At 39.3% G+C, this 23780-nt stretch overlaps 1 protein-coding gene across 7 annotated transcripts in view; it reads left to right on the forward strand.

Moving 5' to 3' along the window:
* Positions 1-23780, forward strand: part of KIAA1958 (KIAA1958 ortholog) — a 129811-nt gene that overhangs the window by 68121 nt on the left and 37910 nt on the right. For 3 of the 7 annotated variants that reach the window (XR_015132137.1, XM_086315970.1, XM_086315969.1), the window contains exon 3: positions 4278-4362. The exons of the other annotated variants lie outside the window; for them this stretch is intronic. Coding sequence is in view for 2 of the 3 variants with exons in the window: in XM_086315970.1 (XP_086172096.1) it covers positions 4299-4362 (64 nt within the window). In the remaining variant the exon portion in view is untranslated. The remainder of the gene's footprint in view (positions 1-4277; positions 4363-23780) is intronic. 7 annotated transcript variants of the gene reach the window in all.

The following is a 23780-nucleotide window of genomic DNA, read 5'->3' on the forward strand; positions in this document are numbered from 1 at the left end:
AGGTTCGTTTGTGCCATATTTAGATTCCACGTGCAAGTGATATCATGTGGTATATCCTTCTGACTTCAGTTAGCATGGTCATCGCTAGTTGCATCTGTGTGTGTGTGATAGTTGTGTTCAACTCTTTGTGACTCTGGACTGTAGCCTGCCAGGGTCCTCTGTTCATGGGATTTCCTAAGCCAGAGTACTGGAGTGGGTTTTCTACAGGGGATCTTCCTAACCCAGGGACTGAACCTTGGTCTCCTGCATTGCAGGCAGATTCTTTACCATCTGAGCCACCAGGCTGCAAACAGCATTATCTCATTCTTTTTTATGACTGAGTAGTACAGCAAATCTGGAGAACTCAGCAGTGGCCACAGGACTGGAAAAGGTCAGTTTTCATTCCAATCCCTAAGAAAGGCAATGCCAAAGAATGTTCAAACTACCACACAATTGTATTCATCTCACACACTAGCAAAGTAATGCTCAAAATTCTCCAAGCCAGGCTTCAACAGTATGTGAACCGTGAACTTCCAGATGTTCAAGCTGGATTTAGAAAAGGCAGAGGAACCAGAGATCAAATTGCCGATATCCGTTGGATCATTGAAAAAGCAAGAGAGTTCCAGAAAAAATCTGCTTTTGCTTTATTGACTACGCAAAAGCCTTTGACTGTGTGGCTCACAACAAACTGTGGAAAATTCTGAAGGAGATGGGAATACCAGACCACCTGACCTGCCTCTTGAGAAATCTGTATGCAGGTCAGGAAGCAACAGATAGAACTAGACACGGAAACCAGACATTTAGACTGGTTCCAAATGGGGAAAGGAGTATATCAGGGCTGAATATTGTCACCCTGCTTATTTAACTTATATGCAGAGTACATCATGCAAAATGCTGAGCTGGATGAAGCACAAGGTGGAATCAAGATTGCTGGGAGAAATATCAATAACCTCAGATATGCAGATGACACCACCCTTATGGCAGAAAGTGAAGAGGAACTAAAGAGCCTCTTGATGAAAGTGAAAGAGGAGAGTGGAAAAGTTGATTTAAAACTCAGCAGTCAGAAAACAAAGATCATGGCATCTGGTCCCATCACTTCATGGCAAATAGATGGGGAAACAGTGGAAACTGAGAGACTTTATTTTTTTGGACTCCAAAATCATTGCAGATGGTGACTGCAGCCATGAAATTAAAAGATGCTTGCTCCTTGAAAGAAAAGTTATGACCAACCTAGATAGCATATTAAAAATCAGAAACATTGTTTTGCTGACAAAGGTCCATCTAGTCAAAGCTATGGTTTTTCCAGTAGTCTTGTATGGATGTGAGAGTTGGACTATAACGAAAGCTGAGCACCGAAGAATTGATGCTTTTGAACTGTGGTGTTGGAGAAGACTCTTGAGAGTCCCTCGAACTGCAAGGCGATCCAACCAGTCCATCCTAAAGGAAATCAGTTCTGAATAGTCATTGGAGGGACTGATGCTGAAGGTGAAACTCCAGTATTTTGGCCACCTGCTGTGAAGAGCTGATTCATGGGAAAAGACCCTGATGCTGGGAAAGATTAAAGGTGGGAGGAGAAGGGGATGACAGATTATAAGATGGTTGGATGGCATCACCAACGAAATGGACATGAGTTTGAATAGGCTCTGGGAGTTAGTGATGGACAGGGAAGCCTGGCATGCTGCAGTCCATGGAGTTGCAAAGAGTCGGACACGAGTGAGTGACTGAACTGAACTGAGTATTGCACAGTATACATGTACCACATTTGCTTTATCCATTCATCTGTCAGTGAACATTTAGTTTGTTTCCAGTGATGCGTCAAACTCCTGCCCTGGAAAGGATACCGAGACCAGCAGACCACACCGCTGACTGTGGGAGTCAGATGGCAGTGTTCTTCCAGGGCCATTCTGGATTCTAATCTTAAAGAGACAGCATACCAGAGATACCTACTGCTTTTTTTTTTTTGGACGTCGCTTAGTCATGTCCGACTCTATGCAACCCCATGGACTATACAGTCCATGGAATTCTCCAGGCCAGAATACTGGAGTGGGTAGCCTTTCCCTTCTCTACCTACTATTATTTATATAGGGTTAGTTTTTGTTGTTGTTTTTTGGTTTTTTGATCATTTAGTTTTCTTTGTGAGGCAGATAGAGGAGTTATATATATATCATTCAAATGCTGGATGTACTAGAACAATGTTCTAATCTAAGGGATAAAAATATGCGTAAGTAAATATATGCTTATGTGTATATGTATGCATATGTATACATACATATACATGCAGACATAATTTTATAAGTTCCTTATTCCACAAGAAATATATGACTCTTCTTATCAGATGCACCAATACTAAATTTGCTTTCTTAGGCACAGTCTTTCTGGCACCTTCCTGCAGGAGGATGTGCAACACAAATTCTGAAAGCTAAGAGAAGCAGAATTAAAAGTCAGGCTTAGTTTATACCATCAGTTCCTCCTTGTTATAAAGGGGTGCTTATCTGAGGATTGATATGGCAGGGAGTGTGAGCACTGAGCTAGTAGAGCTTGGCCACTCAGAGTTTGGGATCAGACGTGCCTAGGTAGATTCCCAGCCCTGTCTCCTACTGGCCTTGTGACCTTAACTCAGTTCATTTCTGTGAGACTCAGTTTCTTCATTTGAAAAGTAATAACAATTGTCTGTCTCACAGGATTGTTTGAGGACCAAATGCAAAGTATAGGTGAAGCACTAAAGAGAGTATATGACATATGATAAACATTCAATGAACAGTAGTCTCCATCATTATTCTTTTCATTATCATTGTTGCTATTATTAGATTGTGCTCAATACTCTTGAATAGTCAAGTAGATTCTGATTTTGTGCATTAACATTCATTCATCTACTAAAATGGTCCATGAACCAGTATCACCTGGGTTCTTACTAGAAATGCAGATTCTCGGGTTCCACCCCAAACCCACAGAATCAGAATTTGCATTTTAATCATGATCTCTAGGTAATTTGTATGCACACTGAAACATGAGAAGCAGGGATGTAGGAAATGCAGGTTCCACGTTAGATGGCACATTGTTACTCCTTCTGACTGCACAGTGACTTTGAACACTCTTCCTGTTTGAGAGAATTCCCTCCTTTGTGTATACGCACTACCCCATTGGAGAGGCCAGAAACTCTCTTTTCCAAGTTGATATTTCAGTGAGGGCACAATCTTGTGACCTGAGGCTTTGCCATTCAAATGCACTCACTGTAGACTCTAACTAGAAGTACCTAAAACTTCCCTGGCCGTCCAGTGGTTAAGACTCAATGCTTACAATGCAGGGGGTATGGGTTCGAGCCCTGTTAGGGGAACTAAAATCCCACATGCTGCACAGCATGGCCAAAAATAAATAAGTAAAGAGCTCCCTACAGGAATCTGTTTTGGAAAATACATTCCAATTTCTAGAGGCAGCAGGAACAGGATTCCACCATCCGAGGCCTAAGCTGGAGTTTGGTGGCTGGTTTGTCTCCACCAGGGCAAATCAGTGGCTTGACCACTTCCATATCTGGTTTCTTGGTGTTCTCGAAAATTATGTGGCCTTTATTAAATTCTTTTTCTGCCTAAACTAACTAGACTGGGCTTTCATTGTTTTAAACAAAGAAGCTGGAGAAATAGAACCTCTGGATAATTTTACCCTTGAATTGCCTTCGGTAGTGAGTAGCAAAAATACAGAAAGTTTGGTAAGATCTAATAAGGGAGAGTGAGCTTTGTTTCATTAGGCCTCTTGTTGTTGTTTAGTTGGTAAGTCATGTCTGACTCATTGCAACCCCATGGACTGAAGCATTCCAGGCTTCCCTGTCCTTCAGTATATGCTGTCTATGTTTGTCATAGCTTTCTTTCCAAGGAGCAAGCATCTTTTAATTTCATGGCTGCAGTCACCATCCCCAGAGATTTTGGAGTCCAAAAAAAATAAAATCTGCCACTGTTGCCATTTTTTTTCCCATCTATTTGCTATGAAGTGATGATCTTAGTTTTTTGAATGTTGAGTTTTAAGTCAGCTTTTTCACTCTCCTCTTTCACCTTCATCAAGAGGCTCTTTAGTTCCTCTTGACTTTCTGCCATTAGAGTGGTATTATCTGCATATCTGAGGTTGTTGATATTTTCCCCAGCAGTCTAGATTCCAGCTCATGATTCATCATTCATTCAGCCTGGCATTTCATGTATTTTAAAAAAGCAAGGTGACAATATACAGCTTTGATGTACTCCTTTCCCAATTTTGAACCAGTCTGTAGTTCCATGTCCCATTCTAACTCTTGCTTCTTGACCTTCTTACAGGTTTCTCAGGAGGCAGGTAAAATGATCTGGTATTCTCATCTCTTTAAAAATTTTCCACAGCTTGTCGTAGACCTCTTAAAAGAAGGTAAGTGGACTAGATGCTTACCGAGTTTATTCATGCTTCTTCTCTTGTAATGCTCAGGGCGGCTTATTGGAGCTACCAAGCACTCTTCTCTTCAATCCCAACGCGTTGTGCACAGTACCCATGCAGTCATGTGTTGATAGGTAGTCAATGTTGAGAATGTATCCAGGGGGAAGTTAAATACCTGCTCCTAGGAGTTTCCAGGACTCACTGCTTGGTATTTGCAACATTATCTAAAAACAATGACTTTATTCCATTCAATTCTTCACTCACCTAATTGCACAAGGAGGAAATCAGGTCCCTCTCTCCCATTATGATACGGACTTCTTGTCCAAAGGAAGAAAGAGCAGGTCGAAACCTTGATGAAACTGCATATCCTTAAACGTGTTACTGACACTATGAACCTGTTAAGATATTTCTATCAGCACCCCTTCCCATAGCCTTTTGGAGGCTACCTTCTACTCTTCAGCCGAGTGTCACAGGTCTCAGTTGTTTCTGTACATGAAGATAACCACCTCTTAACTCTCCTGCCTGAGTGTCACAGGGTCTCCTGTCCGCTACCTAAGTGTCACAGATTCCCTTCTCCCCAGCCGATCAAAGGGCAGTTCTCAGAGTGGTGGTGGTGGTGGTGGTGGGAGTTGTCTTAGGTTTTATCATGTGTAGCAGAACACCTGTGATCAGAATGAGTTTAAGGAACTGGGGATGGTGGTCTCCAGCCTCTGGCTGAGGGGCACTTTCCTCCTTCCTTCTTTCCTTCCTTTTTTGTAGTTCTTAGACAAGACAAAAGTTGTGGTTTTAAGTTAGTTTTTGGGCTTGTTTTCTACACTTGGGGAAGGGGATAGGGAGGAGATAATGTGATTAAGTACATACACCCTCTGTTCTAAAAAAGAATTGATTATATTGTCATGTCTTTTCAGAGTATTTAGGTTTTTATAAAGAAAGTTTTACCAAGGCAGTAATGAAAACCCATTATACCTTATATAATATAGTTTATAACTTATGATAACTTATATTATATATAACTTATTATAAAGCTGTAATAATTAAAGTGGAATAGTCTGACCAAAAAGATAGACAAATAGAGCGATGGAACAGAGTAGAGAACCCAGAAAGACACCTACACGTGTGTGGGAACCGTATGTGAAAGAGAGGTGTCATGGATCAGTGGGAGAGGATCCACCAGACAGTGGATGGCATTGCACAGTTGGTCTCTCATGTAGAACAAGATAAAGTTAGATCCTTACCTCACATCAGGCATGATAGTAAGTCTCATATAAAGATCTAAATATGAAAATATAAAACTTGAAACAGCTTTAAGGAAATCTTGCTAAGTGGCCTTGGTGTTGGGAACAGTTTTTTAAATGAGACATGCAAAAAAAGCACAGACCATAAAGGAAAATATTGAAAATGCTGACAGCTATTAAAATTTTAACTGGGACAAGGGATATTGTAAAGTTAAAAGACAAGCAATAATCTGTGCGATTTTAATGCACATAACCAAGAATATTCATTTACAGAATATGTGAAGAACTGCCACAGATCAGTAGGGAAAAGGTCAAATAATCCAGTAGGGAAATGAGCAAGGGAAGTGAAGAGGCATTTCTAATAAGAGGAAACCCATATAGTTAATAAACATATGAAAAATGCTCAACCTCACTGGTAATCAAGGGAACGCAAATTAAAACAGCAATATGATACCATCAGAAAGGCAAAAATTATTAACTTTACTCCAAATGTTGCTTAAACTATGGAGAAATGCTGGCAGCAATATAACTTGGCACATCCACTTGGAAGAGCAATTTATAGTATCTTATAAAGTTAAGTGTGTGCATATCATACAACCTTGGAGTCCAGTTTCTAGGCACCTGTCCTAGAGAACTTCCTAACATGGAAAAGGAGAAAAGTACAGGGGTGTACATTGCAACTTCCTTTGTGATAACAAGGAAGAAAAATCGGTTAACAACCTTAGTGTCTGTCAGAAGATAAATTGTGATATATTTTTCAGTGGAATATAGACATCAGCCAGATCTGCATTAATTAGTATAGATATATCTTTGAAATGGAGTTGCAGACTAATAGATAGAGTACCAAACTTTAAAGTGAATAAACCTCACTGTGTGTTGTATGTTACGTTCTCACATACCACGTGTAGTTACGAAACGTAGGCTGGAAGGAGACATACCAGTACACGATGTGTGCCTTTGGGAGAGAGGAGGGATGACATTGAGTACACGGAAACTTGAACTGTATCTATGATGTTTTCTTTTAAAACTATGGAACATATTACATTATTAACATGTATTAAATCTGGCAGAAACACGAGTTCATGTTATATACAGGTAACAGAAGCACAGTGCTTCATTATGAAAATCTGGGCACACAACTGCCTAGGTTCAAGTCCCAGCTCCGTTACTTATTTTCTGCGTGACTTTGGCAGGTCATTTAACCTCTTTGTCTCTTAGCTTTATCATCTGTAAAATGAAGAAAATAGTGGATCTATTCCCTAGGGTTGATATAAGGGTTAAATTAATCCATATAAAGCCCTCTGGTTCATTGGTAAGCGTAATTTAGTATGCTTTTTTGTATGTTTTTAAATGTGAGTACTTTTATAATATAGCTCATGAAGCATCAAGTTGATTGTGGAATATTTATGAGATAAAGGCTTTATGACATTATTGTTATTACTGAATATAGAAGGTTTTTTGGTAAGAAAGCAAATTTTACTAACATTGTCTCCCAGTATACTTGTTTATAGACAAAGAATTAGAGAATTAGTCTCACAGATTTCACTCTGGCTTTCCTCCTTATGATTATGATATGATGGGTGAATTATTTTTTTGAGTTCTTCTATTGGAATGAATAAAAACCACAAAAGCAAAATGTCCTGTATTATCTATATATATAGCACTTTCATTTCCAGGATCAACACTACTTGAGTTCTGTGAAGAAGGGATTGTTTCCTTTAGTTTACTGACTGGAAGTGAAGTACTAGATGATTTGCTTGGAGTTCCAAAAGTGTAGTTTCCTACTTTTTATCTAAGAGAGAAAGGGTTGGTACTCTGGTCCCTGGTCTCTTATCTCTGGCTGTCTTGGTGTAGGAATAGCCCACACCAAATTGTTTCTCCTCCCCTTTCTTTCATTTTTAGGTCATGCCTATCACTTTTCCAGAGTTTGGGCTGCTAGAGTATATCATAAAGCGATTATTTTTTCTGAGAATCATTTTTAGGAAAACCTAGGGTTTAATAGAAGGAGTCACTTAACCAGAAGCAGGAAACATGTATCACAGTCTCTTTTTCTACTAAACCCCTGGACAAGTTGCTTGCACTTCAGTTTATTAAACATTTATTGCAAGATCTGCTCTGTGACAGGACTAGTGAAAATACAAAGATGAATGGCAGATTCCCTGACCCCAGAATACCGTTGCGTAGAGAAGGAGGCAGACAGACCAACAAGACCATATCTAAGAGGTATATAAAATGCTGTGGAACACATGAAACGCAGTTGTCTCAGCCTTTGGGACCCAAGGAAGGGTATTTCAGGGTGATGGAGCGACATGAGCAAAGACATGGGCGCATGAGCACGCAGGGAGGCAAAGGTCTGAGTGTGGTGCGAGTGAATTTCAAAGAGGCCAGGAGAGCTGCTGCTGGAAAGATGGACTGCAGCCACCTGTGGAAGACTGCACGTGAAGTCACAAACTTAAAGGGAGAGCAGAGGAGCACAGTTCCTCTGTGTGATCTTAGAAGATCACCCTGAGAGCAATGGGGAAGTAGGGACTGGGACTGAGGACTGTTTTACAGGGTAAAAATTGCAATAATTCAGATGGGAAATGGCAATAAATGCTCAAATGAGGCAACAACAAAGGCATTGGAGAGCAGGAGACAGGTAGATGATTTGGGAATTAGACTTGATGACTTCTCTGTCCAAGGCGCAACACTGATTTAAGTAACACTGAAAGATCTTCAGGACCCCAAATACTTATAATATATTCAAGGTTCTCTGTATATAGGATGAAACAGCCATTAAGAATTCTGAAACATGCTATGACCATTTATTCAGCAAATATCTATTGGAAGCCTACCAAGTGCCAAGTCCAGGTTGGGTACTGCAGTTACTCAATGGACAAGTAATGAACAAGACAAAAACATGATTCTTACTCTGCCTGCCCTCTAAATGGGAGATAGGCATTTAACTCTTCCTCTCTCAAAACATTCCTAGTTTGAAAAAAACAAAACCTTGTCTTATATATCCTGAGCTAAGATGCTGTTAAACTATCAGTGACTTTATAAGACTGAATTATTTGCCTTTAGAGAGCATATTTATGAAGATGAGGGTGATATATGGCTAAAAGTGATGAAGTGAACAATTAGGCCACTATGATAAATGAAAGGAAGGTCTTTCTCAGCTGGGAATTAAAAGTACAGGGGCTATAGGCAACCTATTTCACATCGTAATTTATTTGAGACACTTTTTACATACCTAAAAATAACATGAACTTAGTTAAACTTGTAATATTGCTTATTTTTACAGACAACTAATGATCTTTCTTTAAGAATTACAAATATAATTGTTTACTAGTTTTCTGAAAGGCAGAAGTAGAACATCAAGTTAATTGCTCTCAGTTGTACAAATGCATAATTTTCTGAGAAATTAATCAGTTTTATCAGCTTTTTTTCCCAATGCTTCACTTCTTTTTTAAGTATCATTTGTCTTAATATTTTACAGGAAAATCTTCCCAGTTGACTTTTTATTTCTTTAAAATAGAGGCATTTTTCTATTTTACCAGTAAAAGTAGCAAAAACTGTTGTTTTTATATATTTAAAGCTCATCAGCATATGATTGAGACCTCCCAGATATGCAAAATGCATCCAAATACAGGAGCCTGGCAAATTGCTGTAAACCTGAAGATCTAATTCTCTTCAGTGAATTTGGATTTGAGTAAGACTGCTAGGAAACCAGGCGCCAGTTCAGAATTGAGGAGGCATTGACCTTGATTTTCTAGCCATGGTATTCATCCCTTGTGGTCTGGAGAGATGAAATAATGTACAACCTGTGGGCAGACAAGTCAGTGTCAGAGTACCGCAGTCTTAGCTTCAGACGTCATCCCTGTTTCTGTTTCCTGAGAGAAGCAGCAGGCTCCTCCCGCTCCTCCCAGATTGAGCTGCCTGACCATCTTGGGTCTCAGCAGGGGTGGGCAGAGTGCAGGTGACCCACTGTAGTCAGGCCCAGCAATAACTTCTCTTTCAGTCTGGATCTCATTTATATAACTAATGGCTTGTGTTCCCAAGGGTGTATTAGACCCAGAAAAAGTATTTATGTAACATGGCAAAAATGATGAGTTGTGCTTCTGTGACTGCAAGGTAATTTTAAGCTTTATTTTAGATGAGAACAGTGATGAGTACAGTGATCAGAGAACAGTAAATCTGACTTAGTGATTGATGCATCCTAGGTGCTTTATTGACTTCAGTTATGATACACGTAGCAGCCTGATTCTTCAGTACTGCCCTAAAACTTTGATTGCTTTCTTAGACAAAAACAATAATTTTATTGCCTTCTTCAGTGTTCTTCATTTTTGTCAAAGTTATTAATGTATTTGGCAGTCCATAAATGCTGAACAATAACAGTCTCACCTCATCTTTCATCACCTCATAATTCCACTCTTCAAAGGAAACTTCTTTTGAGTCTTTCTATTTTTAGTTCTTCCAAAATTTGAAATAAACTGTTTATACTTCTGTTTCTTGATTTTTTTTTCTTGGTTTATCAACTTCAGAAAATATCTTCAGATTCCTTGTTATCAATGGTGAGGATTTAACTCAGTTTGTATTACCCTCCCATTATTTGATTATAACGTCACTAAAACACACAGTTCCCAACAGAAAACTAAAGATAATGAAAGAAGAAATAAATATGCTTTCTCAACCCAAGGGTGAAGGTGTTAGTGTTCATATGCTGCCTTCTGCTGTTCTCCCCCTCTTCTTGTCATCTTCTTAACTTCACAGGATTGTCAGGATTTTCATTTTCTTCTGTGGCCATAACTGGTCTTTTCTTCTTTATCCTTAGGTTGACTGTAAGCATCCAAAACCATTTATATTGTTTTGACAGTGTACATATTGTGCATAACTATTAGTGTTCTCAGATTGAATTACTTTTCATTTTGATGAATTTCACAGCATTTGGGACACTGAAAGGAGAATGTTCCTAAGGGCTGTTATGTGGATTAATGACTCAATCCATGTAAAGGGTTTAAAACTGCCTGGTACAGAGAGTAAGTTCTCACCAAGTATGTCCCAGCATACTTTCAGAGCTGTTAAAATGTGAAGAAGTGCATCTTACAGTCAGTGAAATATGGTATGATTTTAGTTTGGGGGTTTTGTGTGTGTATGTGTTTTCCTAAGATTTTGGTAGCATATTTTGACAAAAGAACAGTGTGTTCTTACATAGCTTTGTGGTCCCACCAACGTTCGCACATTGGGCCTTCAGCCTTGCTGCTGCAGTTTGGACAAGTTGATTTAATGTAAGCCTGAGGTAACCCTCCCACCTATCCTGAGTTTTCCCCTGGGTTGTAACCACTGTTCTCTAGATTTCATGTTTCCCTTTACTTTCTCCTTTTTTTTTTTTTTGGTGTTCATCAAATAATTTCCCAAGAATGGATAGGTAGGAAGTAAACTTTGAGTCTTTAAATTGCTGAAAATTCCTTTCTGAAATAACTTTTGAAAGTTTTCCATTAGTACTTGTTTCTTTTATGAAGATTATAGTTATAATAATTTATCAAATCTTTGAGAATTTAAATTCGATTAAAAAAAACTACTTTCTGTCTTTGAATTTTTTTCCTTTCTTGTCTGTGTTCTTTTTTCTTCTTTCTTCTCTTCAGTGCAGCTGCTTTTCTTCTGATGTCTCACCTAATTGTTCACATTGAAGAACGCAGGACAGGAATCTGGTGTTGGTTTCTTCTCTAGTTGTGTAAATAGGTTTGCTTCCCCTCGGTCCTTTCCTGAGTGAAATGTATTGCCAGGTATTGCCAGGCAGGGCTCTGTAGAGAGAAGAGTTGGAAAATTGGTGACTGGTCAGCAGGCCTCCAAAGGCAGGTCTCAGGCACCAGCGCAACATTAGAGGCCTCAGCTCTCCCGCCATGACGTGTTTGTTCAGTTTTCTTAGCAGTTTTGTCTGGCCCTTTTAGCATCTGCAGTCGTGTGAACAGGAGCATCTCCCTCTGTGTCCTTGGGCATGCAGGCCTGTTCCTGTGATGGGGCTGGAGCCAAGTTCAGGGTCCCTTCCGATTTTCCAGGGGCACGGATGAGTGTATCTCCTGCGAGGTCCCTATGTCAACCTGACTGTTGGTGACTGTGGCTGGGATGGGCCAGAGCCCTGTTGCAGGCCCTTTCAGAATCTCCAGACTAAGTTGTGTGGGCTTCCCTCTGGGACTCCACACCGCAGCCAGGAGAAGCTGGAGGCACTTAGGGTCCACAGCCAGAACCGAAATCTGTACGCTATTACCCAGCCTATGGGTGGGCGTGACTCCTTCTGCGTCTCTTGGCATATAGTGCTGGTGACAGGATCACAGCCACACGGGGGCGTAGCTGAGTCCCTCATGATATGGCACTGTTTCTGGCTCTGTAACCAGGACCGTAGTCGGCGAGTCAGCCACTTGGGCGCGAGCTTGCCTTCTCAAAACAGCCATCCTTGCTGTTGGACTGTACCAGGGTTTCACAATCTCTGACCCAGTCCCAAAGCTCCCACAAAGGCACTTTTGTACATGGATAGATGCCAGATTGTTGTTGGGAGACAGGGTGGGGATGTCTTACTTGGCCACCTTGCTGATGTCACGCCCTGAGAAATTTAAAAATTTGATGATTTAAGTATTACTTAATTTTTTACCTAACTTCATTCAGCAAGAAAAATAAAGGATCTTTATGATCCTAGAATGTGCTGTGCCTGTAAATTTGACTTTAGTGTTTGGTTCAGTGAATAAGAAATACATATTTATTAATACCTGAAATGATATTTCATATAGTATTTTTAGTCTCTGGAGTATATTCAGATTTATGTTACAAGTCATTAGCTTTTCAACACCTTCATACTGTTATAATTACTGCTGCTAAGTTATTATTTTATATAATGGAAAACAGCCATCTCATTGTTAAGAAAAGGGCTTTATTTTCCTGTTTTGCCTGTACTTATAAATGTGCAATAGAAAGCCAACCCATATAGATAAATATTAAAATTTTTATTTTATAATGAACTTTTCAAAAATATGTTTTGTTATTATCCATTGACTCAATTAAGAGGAATTGGCATCTTCCTATCCAATGGGTTATTACTTCTTGGATGGAATCTAATGAATATTAATAGCATCACTCGGAAAAGGAGGGGATAATTTATTAGAGTTTTGTGCATTTTCATTTTTACGTGTTATCTGTTTTCTTTTACTCTATGTGCCATACATCTTTTGTTTCCGAGTTGATGAATAATTCCTTTGTGGTTTTTACTGTATTATGCATTTTCAGTAAAAGATACTGTCACATTTTGATCCTTATTAATTAAGATATGCAGTTCTGTAAATTGCATGGACATTTAAAGGAAGAAATGGTTTCTAATAAAAAGAAGTTTTCTGTAACCATTTCCATTGTGATATACCATTTCATCTCCTAAATTCATCAAATGTTGCCTCATGTATTGTGCTTGAGTTTGTTCTCACTCATTGAAGCCATAGAATTTTAGCAAACTCATGAACAGTCACTTTTCAAATACTCAGTACTGACATACTGATGAACTGTTAACAACAAATGGTGATGATTGTTTTACTTTCAAAATCCTCGTCAGTAGGCAGGGTCATATACGGTTAGCTCTCTGATTACTGCATGCAGAATAGCAGTTATAATAGCTAGTACTTACAGACTGCTTATTATCTCACTAATTACTTCCGGTAACTCATTTCTCACAACTCTGTGAAGTTAGGACTATAATTAACTCCATTTCGCAGATGAATAAACTAAGGCTAAGGCAGGTTGAACTTGCCCAAGGTCAGACAATAAGAGGATGGGGGAGCTGGGATTCTCAGCTAGGCAGTCTGGTTCCCAGGTTTCATGCTCTTCACCACTAGGCTACTCACCGTGGTGATTCTTCTCCTACACATTTCAGCATTCATCATTTTAGCGCGTAACAGGCCTCTTAGGATGTGGCCCAGTTTTCCCTTAGTTTTTTTCATTTCCCCAAAACTTTGCCAAAACTTTTACTCTTCTTTTTTAGTTCCAGTTTCCATCTGCTTTTATTGTCTAATTGTCTCCACCACAAGGGGATGAAAATTAACAGTTGAGGAGACGTGTACAGATGTGCCTACAACAGTGCCTATCGTGTTGAAGCACCAAATATATTTTTATTAAGTGGTAAACCAAATATGCAAATACAAAAATTTCCAGAAAGAAAATAAGAGATAACGTTCATTTCCTGTTTGTTTTAGGAAAATTCATTAGGGCTGCTGTGTGGAAAACAGTTTGAAAAGGGGCAAGAGTGGACATAGGGAATTCTCAATAGCTAAGAAAGGAATTTCTGTGAAATCAGTGGATAATAAATCCAGTTCTAAACTCTTATTAAAGTCTTAAAATATGTGATTTCAGATGATCAAAAGGAATATGTCAGAAATAGTAACTTATCCAGGAATTACCATGTTAAAGTTTTCCTCTTAAATGTGAGACAGAGCAATATTTTCAGGAAAAAAACTGCAAGAAAAGTGTATAGTTAATACAGAATGGACTAGACTCTTGGTGATTAAAGAATACTATTTTTAATTAAAATTTTAAATTGAAGAGATATATACCAAAATGTATCCAGTGGCTGTCTTTGAAGGATGGATTTATGGGCAGTTTTTCTCCCTTTTTTAACCTTTATTTTCTGGGGAAATTTTTTATATTAAGTGTGTCACTTTTATGATAAAATGAATAAAATTATTTTTATTATTAAATGTGTTACTTTCATGATTAATGAATAAAATTATTTTTATTAGGGGAAGTATACTTGATCTTTTCCTCAGGTAAATAGGTACCCGTGTGAATAAAGGGCCATTAAGCCATATGTTTTTAGTGTGGGTTTAAAAAAATTTTTTTTAATTGAAGGATAATTGTTTTACAGTGTTGTGTAAAGCAGTTATTCTCCAATTAAAAGTAAAAAAATTTTTAATGTATTTAAAAATTTTTCAGTATTTCTAAATTAGAAAATGCTTACATATGTAAAGCATATTTAAGAGTATGTAAACCCACTGAGGGAAAATGCATTCATGGCTGAATTCTTGAACTGCACAAGGACTAAGATTTACTTTTGAAAAGGGGTTAACATTCAAGAACATTTTACTCAGGAGTCAGATTTTGAAAGACAGGGAAAGGACACACAGAGGTTGGTGAAATAGTGCCTGTTTCACAGTGTTCCGCACTAGAAACTAACGGAGTTGTCATGAAATATACTGAGTAGGAGAGTCACGCTGTGAAGCATGTGACTTCAGGACTGAAACCGTGGAAAATATGAACGTCACATCTCTAGTGAATCAATGTATCTTCTGTGACTGACCTAAGTCAAGAAAAGTAAAAATTAAAAAACAAATTCTTTTTGGAAATTGGGTATTAAGTGTTGTATATCCAAGTCTGATAGCAGCTCACTGTATATTTTATGTATCACACCAGCAGCAGATACTTCAGACACATCAGAAGGTGTTGTTGATTCAGTGTCTCTGGCAGTATAATAAAAAAAAATGCAGGAGAAATCTCTAGTCTCTAATAAGCAGTATATCAATGAGCGCTGTCAGATTCTGTAGAAAATTCCACAACATGATTTATTACATTAATTACAGTCATGTGGGTTTCATGCTGCTAAGCTTGAAAATGCAGCCACATTCGAAGGTTGATTTAAGAATATATTTTGGCCCAGATGAAAGTGCTCCTTATTGTGATTAATACAGTACAATATTTATTCTCTCGTTCTACGCTTTCGCCTTTGGAATACTGAATTTCTTTTCTGTGACTTGAAATTAAGTTTGAGATTTGAGAAGCTTCATCTAGTTTTTTATTCATGCCTGTCATCTGGTCTCCCTTTTGCCTTTTGTGTCTCCTTAGTTTGTCACGGAATGTTGAATCTCCTCTTTGTGAAGCCTGTTTGAATTTACTCCCTTCTAAGCAAGCATGGCTGGCCTTGAGCTTCCCTAGCTAACGGGACTGCCCTCAAGACTTACTGCGTCACAGTTGGGCTGCTGCATCTCTTTTTGAGTAGGAGGAGCAATTGAGGAAAAATCTTCATTTTCTTCATTTAATTCAAAATAGCAGCCTTCTTAGAAGAGAGAATTCCATGCTTATACCTTTGTTTAGTGCCTTACTGGAGTCATACAGTCACATCTTCTTACAGTGACACACTGAGCTTGTCAAATCACAGGATTCTAGGTCATGTGGAATGAAAGGTCTCCTGAGAGCCGTTTTAGAGATAGATGTTAACTCCAGTTGTTTCCATGTGCCCATGGTGGGATATGTTCACTTATGCCCAATGTTGGTGGCCTTTATAAATCTGTCTTGGAAGAATTAGTAAATATTTGCTACAGATTAAAGCATCAGTAGAGAAGGACTCGAGTGAAGTAGGAAGACGTTGATTTAGTGAGTTGGAAGACATTTCTCAGCAGTGATATGTATAAAGAGTTGAATTAGATTATTTATGTGTCCAACACTGAGCTAAGTGGTTTGCTTTCCGACCTTCATTCTCATACAACTCTAAAGACATAGGTACAATTATTATATCCATTTTAACAGTGGAAAAAACCGAGGCTTAAGTTTAAAAGCGTATGCAGATTCACATAACTAGTTAAGTAGCAGAGCTGGGATTTGAACATAGGTGTTCTTATCAGCAGGAGCCATTAACCATTCACTACACTGCCTACATCAACTGCCCTGAAGGATGGAGCAGGCAAGGTTAGAGTTTAAAAATGATGTTTGGCAATTAGGGAAGCAGTATTGAACTTAATAAATTTGGAGGTATTATGAAAGAAAAAAATCTGAATCCAGTGGGTTTCAGAGGGAAACAATTCTTTGACTCATCCGTTGTTTTGTTGGATGACAATATTAGTCCAGCATGATTTTTTATAGTATTTTTCACTGAATAGAAGTCACTTAAACACTTAGGAAGCACCTCTTCTGTCTGGGACATAAAAACGTTCAGATTGGAAAATCTGGCCATCCCAGCAGTGTGGCAGCTGCTCTGAGACTTGGGCTGAGGCTTATTTGAAGGAAGAGTCATTTTCTAGGCCTTGTAGGGGGTAGTAGAGATGAAGCTCTGTTTTTCAAAGCATGGCCTATTCACCCACAGCTCTATTAGAACCACCTGAGAACTCATTAAAAATGGAGACTCTGCACCCTGTTGGCCATAAATTAATTCCTTGTTGCAAGGATCTGCAAGTCAGTGCCTAGTCTTTACACAAGTGATGTCTTACCTTACCTTACAAACATAGCTCCTTGGCCTGATTTAATTCATATATGCAGACAGCAGTGAATATGGGTGAGGAAGAGGCCTCAGTTTCTTTGGCCTGCACTTTGTTTATTTAATGAATACTGGTGTTTTTTGTGCTCTATTTTTTTCTAAATTTTTAGCAAGGAGAGAACTGTCCAGAGATTCTAGAGTCACATGCTGTACAACCTGGAGAAATGAGCAGATGACTCATGTTTAAGTGATTTCTGCTTCAGTGAAAAATACTATCAGAAATCATACCAGACTGACTGGTACTATCATGCTAAATTTTCATGCTCCTGAGTGTAGATGTAAGAAATATATTTTACTGCCATTATTGGAAATGATTAACCGAGCATAAAAATAATTTGCTGGTCAGGTAGCTATAATAGCATGTAAGTCCGGCTTCAATTAGTTATGTTAACAATCCTAGGAAATAGCCTGAGTTTTAAGGTTTTAAGGAAAAAGCATTGAAATGTGCAATGAGTTGAGTGTTTAAAGGAGAAAGAAGACATTGACTTTTTAATACACTTTATGGTAGTTATAAGGGTATCTCACTTTGTTTTCTACCTATAAAGTAAATATACCTGTTTTTTTTTTTAAAATAAATTTACAGGGGTTAGAAGCTATTGCTGTATTTTAAAAATGAAACATGAATATTGACAAATATGACTTTGGATCCCCTCACAAAATTAAAGTAGGCCTTGATCATAAGATTACCAACAAGGGCATATTTTTTTAAAGTACCAAGATCATTTTCCTTGAACATAGAAAGAGTCGTAAGAAAATTTATATCAAATGAACATATGTATAGAAGAAGTAAGAACGTAGTAGATGGATGACACCAAAATGCCAGTATAATCTCTTTTTAAAGTGGAGGTTAGGATTGGGGGGATATATTGATTTTTGTGGATATATTAATTCTGGTATGGTTAAAGAATTACTACTTGTTTTTTCTTATCCCAATAGTAAGATAAAGATACTGTCCTGTAGCAATTTGTGTGAGAGCTGATAGATCCTTATTTCTTAAGGAAATAGCCCTAGGAAAAGCTTTCAGTGGGCTTATAAGTCATTTCATTATTACAGACATCCAGATCACTGTTCCTGACCACAGCTGACTCTGAAGAACCTTAATAAAGGATAAAGTGACTTTGAGACTCTGTGAGTCCCCAAATTGAATTTTATGTCACCTATTTTAATTTTTAGTTCTTCCCAAATGCAGTCAGTACAGTTGGTCTAAAGTATATTGTATAATTATGCACACAAAGTTATTTCGAAACTGTCCTTTCAGCTTTGATGTTACTTCATTCAACAAAATATGAATGGTTATTGAATGCTCCTACTTCTCAAGAGCTTTTTCAGACCCTGGGAATAAAGCAGCAAAGTCCTGGCTTTTACAGAGCTCACAGCTCACCTGGGCAGAGATAAATGCTAAATAGGTTGTTGAGTAAATATATATTATGTTAGATGGTAGTAGGTATATGGAAGAAAATAACAGCGTAAGAGGAGTAGAGACTGGGGTACTCTTTCTACCCCCTTCTGATGCCTATGTCAGAAGCTTTCTCTATCTCCTCTATACTTTAATAAAACTTTATTACACAAAGGCTCTGAGCGATCAAGCCTCGTCTCTGGCCCCAGATTGAATTCTTCTCCGGGGGCCAAGAATCCCAGTGTCTTCGTGTGATTCAACAACAACCTTTCATCTTGGAGGCTCGTCCGGGATCCTTCAGGACAAGATGGGAGCTAACAATTCCAGCCTCACTCCTTTGAACTGTATCCTGAAAACTGGGATAGATTTGATCCCCAGGGCTTTAAAGAGGACATACCTGGTCTTCCTATGTGATACTGCATGGCCACTGTATCCATTGGAGGACGGCAAACGGTGGCCAGTTGGAGGGATACTTAATACTGTTCTATAATTAGACCGGTTCTGTAAGGAACAAGGGAAATGGGTAGAAATGGCATATGTGTTGCCCTTTTTCTCTCTGCGAAATATGCCAGACTTATGTCCTAAGGGTATAGATTTGGGCGTGAAACCTTCAGCTCCCTCCTGTCCTCCCACTTTGCCCCCGTACCCGGGGCTCCAAGCTGAGCAAACTGAAAGCCAGAGAACCCCCCTCAGAAGGGTTGCCTTGGTCTCAGTGGAAATCCAAACTGAGATTCAAACTGCCCACATGGAGGTCCAAACAACTCCTGTCCCAGTACGACCTCAGACTACTCTGCTTTCAGTAGAAACTCAGAGCATCGAAGTAAGAGATGAGATGGAGGACAGGAGACAAAGAGAAGAGGAAAAACAGGTTTCTCCAATCTATCCCTGGGATCATGTGCGCAGAACAGCCAGAGAGACTGAGGAACAGCCACACAAGCTGTTGCCTCTTTATGAAACACCCACCGGGAGAAATAATCAGTCTGTGAGAGTTAATAAGCCTTTCTCTTACCAAGAAATACAAAGAATCAAGGAGGATCTGGTAAACTATCTAGAGGACCCAGAAAAATATATTAGAGCTTTTAAAGGTGAAAAAAAAAAAAAAAAAAAGAGGAGTAGAGACTGTCAGAGGTGGAGAAATGTTGGGTTGATTTTTTTTTTTTAAGTAGCTTCTACTTTTTTAAGTAGCTTTCTTAGCATGTGGAGGATCTTTGTACTTAGTACATTCAGTCTCCTTTCCTTAATGTATATCTTTATAATTACTATATAAGACTCTCTAAGTGTCCATCCTGCTGGCTTGGCTTTATTCCCCTTCTCCCACTCGCGAACCAGGGTCAGTGTTTCACAGTCCTCATGAGCACACACCTCCCATCCCGCTTTATTCCCCTTCTCCCACCCATGAGCCAGGGTCAGTGTTTCACAGTCCTCATGAGCACACACCTTCCCATCCCTTGCCCTTTGCGCATGCGGTTCTTCCTGGAATGCTCTGCCCTCCCGTTCTGTGTAACCAAGTGATGCCCATCCTTTAATACCTAACCCAAATCTCTGTTCCCCCATGGTATAGAGCTCCAACCCATCTCAAACTCATTTTGACTTCTCTCTCTTTTCTTTCTGAATTCCTGTAGGATCTGCAACCCATGCCACAAACTCAGAGCCTAATTACACAGTCGTGCATGGTCTTTTTAATTAGTTTTATGTGTGTTTCTTCTCTCTTCGATGCCATCTGTGTAAGCCTCAGAGACTTGCCTTTGACTACACCCCACAAGTCGTCTTAAAATGCTAGGTAGGGCACAGTGTGTACTCACACATGTGGATTAAATATTAATTCCACTGCAGCCTCATAAATATAAATCTACACACCAGATTTCTTTTACTTTCTTTACTTTTCAAATTTAAAATATACTTTTATTTAATAAGCTTATGGGCTTATCTTTCACTGGTTTTAGAATTTGAACATCATTTCTGTATCAAGTAAAAAGACAAAATAGTCTTCTTGAATGAGTTAAAAAGAAGTTAAACATCAGGAAATGTTTAAATGTTTCTTATTGCTTCAGATGTATGGCTTTAATAAAATCACAAAAGGGATGAGATAGGTAAGTTTATTTTTTGTTAAATTGAGTACCACAGCAATAGGAGTAAACTGCTCTGAACTTAAATCTAACATAAATCTCCTCAGATTAAATGAGAACACAAGATACTGAACTAATTGTGTGTTTTCTCATGCTATCTCCTAACAAGGGAGGAAATAATTGGATTAATGGGGCATAGAGACTATGTAAATAAGTACAGAAAAGCTCTCTGCATAAAAACTTTACGCAGGCTTTCCAAAGAGTCCCTGGGCCGGTGTTGAGGCTCTTTCCTGGGGCCCTTCTCCAAATCATAGATCCCTTGAAAGTCAGTAATCTAAAACCTTTCAGTCTGTTGGCTACATTTGTCAAAGGCCCATGTCACTACACTAGTTTTATGGGGTGGCTTCTCTTTTTTAGAAACTTTGAGTACGTTTTAGTAATAAATATTATGGCAATAAATATTATGGATGGTACAGGCAAGAAATAAGTAACCATTGATCCGAAGAACCAAGGTCACTCACATCTTCTGTGTACTGAGCTTATCCACTCAACTTATAACCAAAACCATACTAGTGATAGTGATAGCAGCAGTAGCCCAGCAGGCTTGTGATGTGGTGAGAAGGGACGTAATCTAGACTGAAGGTCTGGGGGAGGGGCAGACCTTCTTAAAATCCATTTTTGCAAGCCATGCATGTCCAGAAGTTCTCCCTTTTTGTATCAGACTTAGACCAAAATTCAAGATGTTGAGTCATTTAAAATACATGTGCAGGATCTGTGGATTTAAAACTATTGGTACATATTCAGGCAGTCTTCAAACCCAGTCACCATTTGGTAGCTCTAGTGTGCTGGAACACATGCCGGCTACTCAGAATTCACAGATGATAAATACATGAAAAGCAATGTAATTAATGGGGCATGAGTGAAGTCGCTGAGTTGTGTCCGACTCTTTGCGACCCCATGGACTGTAGCCTAACCAGGTTCCTCCGTCCACGGGATTTTCCAGGCAAGAATACTGGAGTGGGTTGCCATTCCCTTCTCCAGGAGATCTTCCCAACCCAGGGATTGAACCCAGGTCTCCTGCATTGTAGGCAGATGCTTTACCGCCACCAGGGAAGATTAATGGGGCATAGAGACTATAAATAAGTATAGAAAAGCTATCTGCTTTAAAACTTCATACCTTTTCTAATACCCTTTCTTGGAGGGGAGGTGGGTGTTGACTTGGATGTTCTGCTTGTTCCCTCAGGCTCTGACCTTCTGCTTCTACTGAAGAGGTTCAGGTTATGGATCATTTCATTGTCTGGGAATGTTTTCCACCAGATCATGCAGATGTGAACTAACCCCTATTTTAATATAGAGCAGAGTTTGTTGAAGATTTTCTTAGCATGGGAGGAGATAGGTTTATATCATAATAGAGTAGTACGAATCTGACCATGTAGTTTTCTGAGCAACTAGTTTTGTTAGGGTAAAATGCAGTGTATTAATAATGACTTACAGACACGACCCGACGACATCTGGCCTGTGGGTTTTCAGACCTCTCCTTGTGCCACTGTCCTTTGGATCACTTTTCTCTGGGTACACTGACGTTCTTTCAGGTCTTCTAACTCAGTTTCCATTGTAGGAGCTTCTCACGTGCTGTTCCCTCCTATAGTTAGTTAAGTCACTTCAGTCGTGTCCGACTGCAGCCCACCAGGCTCCCCCGTCCCTGGGATTCTCCAGGCAAGAACACTGGAGTAGGTTGCCATTTCCTTCTCCAGTGCATGAAAGTGAAAAGTGAAAGTGAAGTCGCTCAGTCGGGTCCGACTCTTAGCGACCCCATGGACTGCAGCCTACCAGGCTCCTCCATCCACGGGATTTTCCAGGCAAGAGTGCTGGAGTGGGGTGCCATCGCCTTCTCCTACTTCCTCCTATACTTTGTGTAATCGGCTTCTCATTTTCAGGTCTCACCTGAAAGGTCTTAGAGTCCTCCCTGGAACATCCATCCTTAAGCAGGTCATTTAATTCTTTTTCAGAGTACTCAGTTGTTTTACTTCATAGCACTTGTCAGTTTGTCTAAAATTTATTTATTTGTGTTATTGTCTGTTTCCTTCAGTCTATGATACATTCCACAAAAACACTCATCCATTCATACTCAGTTTACTTAATTCCTGACATGTTTTAGTTACTTATTAAATGTGCTTGAAATGTGGCGGGCCCAGCAGGACTTGATGGATTAGCTGTAGCAGGGAGGGAAAGCAGGTGTCAAGGATGGTACTCGAGTTTCAGGCTAGGGAACATAGGCTGGTGGTGGAGGCACTGACTGGGTGGAAGAGCAGATTTGTGGAGACAGGGCTAAGCTACGTTTTAGGTCTGGGTACTTACATTGATTAGGCTGGTGTGTGAGGGTCAAAGTAGGCAGAGGAAACGTGATTCTGATGCTTACTCATTCATCGTTTGTAAAACTTAGTTTCTAATTGTTAAATGCCCGACCTGTTTAGAAAATAAAATTTGTACTTGCATATTTTGGACTGCCACCTTGTCTTCTTCATCCAGTTTTTAAGACCTTTGGGATTTTACCCACATTCAGTTTAAAAAAATTGTTATTAATCACAACTTCCTTGATACAATAAAAGCATTGTGCTCATCTCAGTGCATTTTATTCATTAATGACAGTGGCTCATTTAGTTTGTCTGCTAAACCATATACGTACTTCTTTTAAGAAAATAGAAAGTGATCTTTATCTTTGTGTTGAAAACAATTTTTGTTGTTATTTAGAATCCAAATTCTATTTCTTACCACGTGCATTCAAGCAAAATTTAATGAAGTTTGCTGAGTTTTTGATGAATGTCAGAATCTTTCAGGAATGTAACACTACTTCATAGAGTATATTCCATGGATCAGAAAGCATTCAGTGAACATTTGTGGGATCCCTGTTCAGTGCAAGGCACCAAGTCAGGGACTAGAAGTTGCAACAGTTAGAAATTCCCTGGCGGTCCAGGGGTTGAGATTCTGCACTTGCAATGCAGGGGACCCAGTTCGACCCTGATGAGGGAAGTAAGACCCCACATGCTGCGTGGTGTGGGCCAAAAGTAAAATTAAAAAAATTAACTGAAGTTGCAGCAGTCTCATTCAGATACAAAGAGCTGCATCAGAATTCTGACTACTGTTTGAGAGCACTTCAAGACAAAAAGCAGCAGAAACAAACATTTTCTCAAATAAAACTAGAAATCTTCAGCTGGAACCATGGTATGTAAAGAAAGGCTGCCAAATGCAGTGATGAAACAGGGATTTGGATATGCTGCTAAGAGAAATGTGACTGTAACTATCAGATGGAGCTGTGAGACCTCAGCTTTCTTCTGCTGAGCAGCAGAATTAGCAGTCACTGTTGGACTCCCCTTGTGGTAGCACTTCCATAGCAGGGACCGTGGGTTTCCTCCTGGCACAGGGAAGTTCCGCGTGCAGTGGGATGTGGCCAAAAAATG

The sequence above is a fragment of the Bos grunniens genome, chromosome 8 (assembly GCF_055505025.1).
Source record: "Bos grunniens cultivar Pamir isolate PY7600 chromosome 8, Bosgru_T2T1.0, whole genome shotgun sequence".
In the NCBI taxonomy this organism is placed as follows: Eukaryota; Metazoa; Chordata; class Mammalia; order Artiodactyla; family Bovidae; genus Bos; species Bos grunniens.